This window comes from Heloderma suspectum, chromosome 11 (assembly GCF_057233095.1).
Source record: "Heloderma suspectum isolate Gila_16-S chromosome 11, 16-S_ref, whole genome shotgun sequence".
Classification (NCBI taxonomy): Eukaryota; Metazoa; Chordata; class Lepidosauria; order Squamata; family Helodermatidae; genus Heloderma; species Heloderma suspectum.
Window position 1 is genome coordinate 13763161 of NC_139468.1, and position 7863 is coordinate 13771023.

The window sequence follows — 7863 nt, forward strand, 5'->3', positions numbered from 1 at the left end:
GCAGCCACACACAAACCAAGCAGTGTGCCATTGTTGTTATCCTGTCCCCCGCCCTGGCCACACCAGCTGTTTCCCACACTTACAGTCTGTCCAAATTAGCCCCCTTTCACCTGCTTAGCAGACTTGCTTGCTCCCCCAATTCTTTGGACAGACGGGCAGGAATTGGGGGAAGAGGGGGCATCTTTCAAGCTAAGTTTCCTTTGCACCTGTCTCTCCATGGGAGCTGGACAACACGAGGCCATTAACGAGAGCAGTGCCAGCTCCATCCTCCCCTTTATTGATTACACAGCATCTACAAATCTGGAGTGCGTTCACTGTCTGTGTGCACCTCTGCGCACAATGGCTGTCCCTGTATCAATGGCATATAGCTTGGGTTTTTCTTTCTCACAGTTACGCAAGGCAGGGCAGGGCAGGGCAGGGCAGGGCAGGGCAGGGCAGGGCAGGGCCAGGGTAGGGTGGGTGGGGGTCCTCAGCATCCGAAGCCCACCACGGCCCCTGTGTCCTCCGGGATCTCTTGGACCTGGGCCACTTTCTTCGGCTGGTCCTCTTTGTGGGGGGCAGCCCACCTCCTCTTCATTCCCTTTGGGGAGGCGCTAGATCCGTCCCCTTGGCTGGCTCCCTCATCTGCCCTCCAGAGGACCCCTGGGGGCTCAGGGGGCTGGTACCCCATCTGACTGGGATCCAGCGGGTCCTTGGAGAGCAGGATGCAGATGGACGGCACGCTTTTGTGGACGGTGAGGTGCTCCGCCCGGCCTTCCTCAGGCCCGGGGCCCTGGTTCTCCCACACCTCCACCAGGGTCTTGTACCGAACCTTGGTGACCTGGTGGAGACCCCCCAGCTTCCTCTTCAGGATCTCCACACAGGTGATGGCCTTGGTGACCGCCCGTCCGCAGCCGCTGAAGACGATCTGCCGGGTGGCCTCCAGCTCCATCCTGGCTGCCGCAAAGCCCATCAGGTTCCGGATCTTGCTGCCTTCCTTCACCTTCATCTCCACCACGTCGGGGGGCAGGTCCGCGAACGGCAGGGGGCTCTCCTCCTCCGAGGTCTTGACCTTCCTGAAGTTTTCCATCCTGGACTGGGCGGTGGCGGCGGCGGCGGCAGCGGCCGGGGCCCCAGGCATGACCTGGGCGGGCCCCGCTCCTCCTTCTCCTCCCCCACCTCCAGAAGTCCTCCCTTGGGGAGGCAGGGACGAGGGTCCCGCCGCCCCAGAGTTTCCTGGGTGCATCGCAGCGACTCGACGGGAGCCCGGCTCTCTCCAGAGCGGGAGGAAACAGGCGCTCGGATCCAGGCTGGCCTGTGGCCATCCGCTTCTCTCAAGGGACAGAGGACGGCTTACTCACCGGGCAGGCAGGTCCCCGGGAGGGCCGCCACGGCGGAATCTGGACCGGACTGGAGCCCGGTGTTCCGGCGCTGCCCGCTGCTTCGCCGCTCCGTTCTTTCCTTCATTCTGGACTTCTGCTCTGCAGCCCCCCAAGAGCTCTTGTATATGTCTGTGGGGAGGGTGGGGGAGAGGGAGTTCACGCCAGCCGGTCCTCCCTTCTCTTCTCCCCCTGCCTCCCTCCCGCAGCCCCGCTCGGCCCCTCCATGGCCGGGCAACGACAGACCAGAGCGCCCGCACTCCCCTTGCCCGCGCCTGACTTTCCTGCCTCCGTCCGGGAGCAGCAGCAGCTAGTCAGGAAAGAAGACGAGGCTCCCTTCGCAGATGCTCCTCTGCGTCCGGCCCCCTTAAAGCGAAACTGGTCTCTGGTTTCTCTGCCTCCCTCGCTCGTCTTCTCGTGGGCGGCGGCGGCGGCGGCGGATTCCTCTCCGGCTCAAGGACGTGTTTGTTCAACTACGAATCGCTCGTGTCAGCAAAGTGCAAGCAGCTGTTACTGCTGAGGCGGCTGCCTGCCTTTCACCGCCCCCCCCCACTTCCCTGGTGTATGTGTGTGGGGAGGGGCGGTCTGGGTTGGAGATCCCCCGGGTGGAGCTCGGCGATGCTGAGCGTGGCACGCTGCCCTTCAGTGGGTAGCACCGGGGTAGGACTTCAGGGCAAAGGTCTGGGCTCCCTACACAGCACAAAAAGCAGGAGGGACCTCCCAAATGTGGCAAAGCTGGCTTAAGGCATTTTGAAGCCTTATTTACAAGACTTTGGGATTTTTTATATTATTATTATTATTATTATTATTATTATTAATGAAAGGCGGTACAGAATTTCTCAGAAATAAATGCATAAATAGAGCTTGCCTTATTCCAGGGCAGTTCAGTTGTCCCTCTATCCCAGTTATTGTCTATTTCAGCCTTCTCCACCCTGGTGCCCTCCAGATGTATTGGACTTCAATTCCCATCAGCCCTAGCCTGCATGCCCAATGGTCAGGGATGCTGGGAACTGTAGTCTGAAACATCTGGAGGGTCCTGGGTTGGAGAAGGGTTCTGTTTTGCCTGGCACCTGTTGTCCGGGAGTCTAGGCAGGGCTCTTTCTCATCAATCCAAATTCAGGATTGAATCTGGGACCTTCTGCATGCAAAGTATCACAAGACGTAGTGATGGCCACCAGTTTGGATGGCTTTAAATGGGGGCTGGACAAATTCCTGGTGGAGAAGGCTATCACTGGCTACTTATCCTGATGGCTGTATGCTACCTCCAGTATCAGAGGCAGTATGCCTATGGACACCAGTTGCTGGGGAACATGGGCAGGAGGGTGCTGGTGCAGTCCTGTCCTGCTTGTGGGTTCCCAGTAAACAGCTGTTTGGCCACTGTGTGAACAGACTGCTGGACTAGATGGACCCTTGGTCTGATCCAGCAGGGCTCTGCTTATGCGCTTAAGGGCACAAGGCTGCCTCCACCTGGTTTAAGCCATGCTTCCATCCAGAGCCCAGTTGTATTCTTGGCAAATAAAGCAAAGATACCAATAACCCCTGGTGACCTCCTTCCAAAGGAAGCCAACCCTGGGTTAAGTACTGTACCCCAGAGCAGCCTCCCCCAAGCTGGTGCCCTCTGGACCTCAACTCCCATTACCGCAGCCAGCATGGCCAATGGTCAGGGATAGCAGTCGAAAACAACACAAATTCCTGGAGGAGGAGGCTATCGGTGGCTGCTAGTCCTGGTGCCCATATGCAACCCCCAGTATCAGAGACAGTATGCCTCCGTACACCAGTTGCTGGGGATTATGGGCGGGAGGGTGGTGGTGCACTCATGCCCTGCTTGTGGGTTTCCTGTGAACAGCTGTTTAGCCACTGTGTGAACAGAATGCTGGACAAAATGGACCCCTTGGTCTGACCCAGCAGGGCTCTTCTTCTGTTCTTATCTGCCTTACCAATGAGCTGCAGTCACTCCCTTCACTAATGATGCCCCCTTTCCATAATAACCATGTGCACATGGGTAAAGATACCCTCTGCTGTTGCAGCAGGGAGCAGATCTGCCCGGGGGGCGGGGGATGCCTCTAAATAAGGACAGGGGGGAAATGATGGCAACCCCCTTGCCTAACATGGATAAGGCTTCTCGGTTGGTTTGCAGCACTGCAGGCTGGTAAAGAAACCCCTGAAAAATGGAGAAACCATTGTGGGTATTGATTCGCAATTGAGGTCTCAGCCATGTCAGGGTCAAGGATTGGGGTTTTTTTTGCCAGCGGTACGTTGCAAATCTTTCCATCCTCAGTTCATCAGGAATCTGGGGCATTTCTAGATGAGGCCCAGCATTATGGCAAAGGAAAGCTCTCAGGATAAGGAAAGGTGTCCTTATTCACCGGGGACAGTTTTGAAAATGTTCATTTTAAAATATTACAACATTTCTATACCACCCATTAGCCAAAAAAAAAAAAAAAGTTATCTGTGTGGTTCACAAATAGAAGTTAAAACCATAATCCATAAAAAGAGGACATAGAGATAAAATGTTAAACAAGTACAAACAACATCCAAACAAAACGAAAGTAGAACTAGCAACAGAAATGACAATAGTGCAAAGAACTTAAAAACCAGTAAAATGCAAAAGACTGGGAAAATCAAAAGATGGCAAAAAGAACGATCATTGTTCACTTTGGGGGCCTTTTGAAGATGCCTTGTTAAAATGTCATTAGGGTGAGTTGCAAATATTATTTTTCACCATTCAGTTCCCTCCCCAGAATCTCTAGAAGTTAAATCTTAAGAGTGCGGCTTGCAAGCATCTTGTCTCTAGGGTACATCCTTGTAAATGCATGTACATGCACGGCACATGATGAATACAAAGAGCCCATGCCTTGCCATTCCATACACCGCAGCTGCAGAAGAGTATTTCGAACTGTCGTGAACTTATTGGAGGACAATTATGTTTTTCAGCTACATATGTTGCTATTGTTATTGCTATATAGATCAACCTTCTCCAACCTGGTGCCCTCCAGATGTGTGGCCATACTAATGGGGCATGATGGGATTTGCAGGTTTGGAAAGGTAGCTATAGATCTGTCTGTCTGTCTCTTCCCTGTTTGGGAAGGTAGCTATAGATCTATATCTGTCTGTCCGGATATAGATATAGGGTTGGATCCAGACTTAGTCATGGTTGGAGTAGACCCATGGAAATGAATGGAACTTAAGTTAGTCATGACTTACTTGCCCCATTGATTTCAGTGGATCTCCTCTAACCATGACCAAGTCTGGACCTAACCCATATTTTTTAAAACTTTTTTTATTTTTGATGTTCTTTTTTCAGTTATTAAATGAAAAACAATACATGCCAACAAATTCAAGGGAAAAATATAGGAGCCAAAAGACGAGAAATAGAAGGACAACCAAGTAAAAAATTTCATTCTACAATAGAGGGTGTCTGCTAGAAAGTAGGACATGTGGCCACCCTAGCATCCCGTGGGTGGAGCAGAGCCATTAAGAGTGTGTAATACAAGGAGGATGGGTATGGTTCCTTGGCATGACCGAGAAAAGAACCAGGCTGTTACAAATATTTTCATCTGTGCCATATTGGTGGGTTTGTTCTCATATAGCACATAAATGTTGCAGCTCCTAGCCCAAGACACACAAAAGATTCCAGTAGCCCATTAAAGAGCAAAAGAACTGCGCACTGCTTCAGTCAAATGCTTACTATGTGTTGGCTCAGAACATCCCGCTGTGTTTTGTCCAGCACGGGGAGTGGGAGCCAAGAAGCATCATGCTCTAAAGATTACCCCCGTGGCTCATTCTTGTACATGATAATATGGTTCAGCAGGCCAATGCTTTTGAGCGGGGGCTTAAAGGCTTGGCTTTATTTCTGAATTAGTATGGAAATGGTTTGCACTTCTCTGAGATAATTATATCCCTTCCGTCTGTCTTTTCAAATGGTTTTTGGGGTAGGGCAGGGATGGTTGGTGGATCTTTTAGTGACAGATGCCCTGCACTGCCTTGCACTTATGCAAGGGCTTGCTTTACTCCACGTTGTGCTGGAACTCAAACCTGAGCCACAATGAGCCCCTATCTTTTTTTTTTGTCTTAATAAGTCGGTATTTGATTACTTATGACTGGTGGCAGCATGGTAGCAAGTATCCACTCCTATAATAAATGCAGCCTAATGCTTGGGGGGGGGGTTACTCGGAAGTAAGCCTTCCTAAAGCCAAGTAGACTTACTCCCAAGGAAGTGTGCATTGGACTGCATTCTTGAGCCCCCATTATTGGCAAGTCTGTACAAGAGACAGGGGCTTCTTGGTTGTGGTCCTTTTCTTCTGGAATGCTCTCGCAGTTAAATAACATAAGACTCTGGGCTTAATGGTCTTATTGGGGAGCTCTTGAGATTGTCAGTTGTATTATTTCACTTACTTCAAAATGTGGAGCTTTTCTTCCCGAGGCTGTTAATCTGCTGCTAATCTGCTGTATCTACTTTTGGTTTCATCACAGAACTGAGATCAGAGCACTACACGAAGAGTGTTTCCTTTCCTGCTTTTCCACTACCTAACCTCTAGTTGGCACTATGGTGTAGTGGAATAGTGCAAATACACAAGAGGAAATCATGCTTTCTTTCGCTTTCACAATTAAATGCTGCATTTTCCCTGCTCTATAAAAATTTGCCGGAAGTGCTGGTTAGACACAGAAGCAAAACTGGAGGGTCATGACTTTGTCTTGAGAACCTGTAAACTACCATGAGTAGGGAATGGCAAGCACATGATAAATGCCTCATGAAGAAAAGCCTGTGAGGGTGAAAGAGGAGAGTGCAAAGCTGGTTTGAAACTCAACATTAAAAAAAACTAAGATCATGGCATCTGGCCCCATCACTTCCTGGCATATAGAAGGGGAAGAAATGGAAGCTGTGACAGATTTTATTTTCTTGGGCTCCAAGATCACCGCAGACAGTGACTGTAGCCATGAAATTAAAAGACGCTTGCTCCTTGGGAGGAAAGCTATGGCCAACCTAGACAGCATAGTAAGAAGCAGAGACATCACCTTGCCAACAAAGGTCCGTCTAATCAAAGCTATGGTTTTCCCAGTAGTAATGTATGGCTGTGAGAGCTGGACTATAAGGAAGGCTGAGCGCCAAAGAATTGATGCTTTCGAACTGTGGTGCTGGAGAAGACTCTTACGAGTCCCCTGGACTGCAAGGAGGTCCAATCAGTCAATCCTAAAGGAAATCAACCCTGAGTGCTCATTGGAAGGACAGATACTGAAGCTGAAGCTCAAATATTTTGGCCACCTAATGCGAAGAGAAAAGTCACTGGAAAAGACCCTGATGCTGGGAAAGACTGAAGGCAAAAGGAGAAGGGGACGGCAGAGGATGAGATGGCTAGATAGCATCACCGATGCAATGAATATGAACTTGAGCACGCTCTGAGAGAGAGCGCAGGACAGGAAGGCCTGGCGTGCTATGGTCCATGGGGTCACGAAGAGTCGGACACGACTGAATGACTGAACAACAACAAAGCCAGTCCTGCTACATTTCAGGACCTTCCTCTGCATTCTGCTGCATGAGGCCCTATACCTCTGCCCCAAAGTCCTGCCCTATTGGCACTACGGTTTCCATGTGTTAAAGTCCTGGCTCTTTAGGAGGGTGGTATCACTTAATTTGACTGCTGAAGAATTTGCAGGGGGGGGGGAGGAGTTGGCAGCCGGGCAGGAATGCTACTGTTATTTTTATGTCTAATGGCTTTTTGTGGATCTGAACTGTTAAAAACTTTGGCTAAAGTGGTATTTGAACAAATACCCTCCACACCTACACAGAATGTAGGGGAGGGGAAGGGGAAGTAAAATCATGTTCCCCAGCTTGACCTGGAACTTTCAGAACTGTTCCTGACTTCTGCATATTTGGTGAGACATGTGAAAAGGGGCACCGACATGCTGTACACTCATAGGCTCTCCGTGCACTTGGAAAACCCAATTGCATGAGATTAATTCTTTAATTGGGTGGGGAACATATATGTCTATAGCCATATATGCATTTTTGATGTCACATTGAATGCATGCACAGCAAGGGGGAAGGCTGAGAGATATATGGACTAGGGATGTGTGAGAAATTCACTCCATCAAGGTATTGTTGCTATTTTTTAAAAATGGATTTACTTGATCTGCACCTCTGGGAATGGAATGCAGAAATGGACACAATTTGCAATCTGAAATCCCTAGATTTCGGGCTTGCGATGTATTCCTCAAAAGGAAAAAGTGCATTCGACAACACACTGACTTTTGAAAAATGTGCAAAAAACAAACAAACACTGAGTACATTTTTAAAATACACCCAAATGCACTTTAGTCAATGGAAGAATGTGTCCATCTGTTTGAAAAGTGCTCACAAATATAGGTGTGGAGCTGCCTGTCCCTAACACAGACATTAGGAGCAAGTCTGCAGTCCTGCTTCTTTTCCATGTATTCTGTGTATGCATGGAAGCTGTTTGTGTCTGAACACCCCTTCACTCTCTATTGGGTTAAGTTAGTTTTGTTT

At 49.6% G+C, this 7863-nt stretch overlaps 1 protein-coding gene across 1 annotated transcript; it reads right to left on the bottom strand.

Moving 5' to 3' along the window:
- Positions 1-261: 261 nt before the first annotated feature.
- RPP25 (ribonuclease P/MRP subunit p25) lies at positions 262-1999 on the bottom strand. The gene has a single exon (XM_084816413.1). The coding sequence runs from the start codon at positions 1223-1225 to the stop codon at positions 470-472; it is 756 nt and encodes a 251-aa protein (XP_084672539.1). The 5' UTR covers positions 1226-1999; the 3' UTR covers positions 262-469.
- Positions 2000-7863: the final 5864 nt, after the last annotated feature.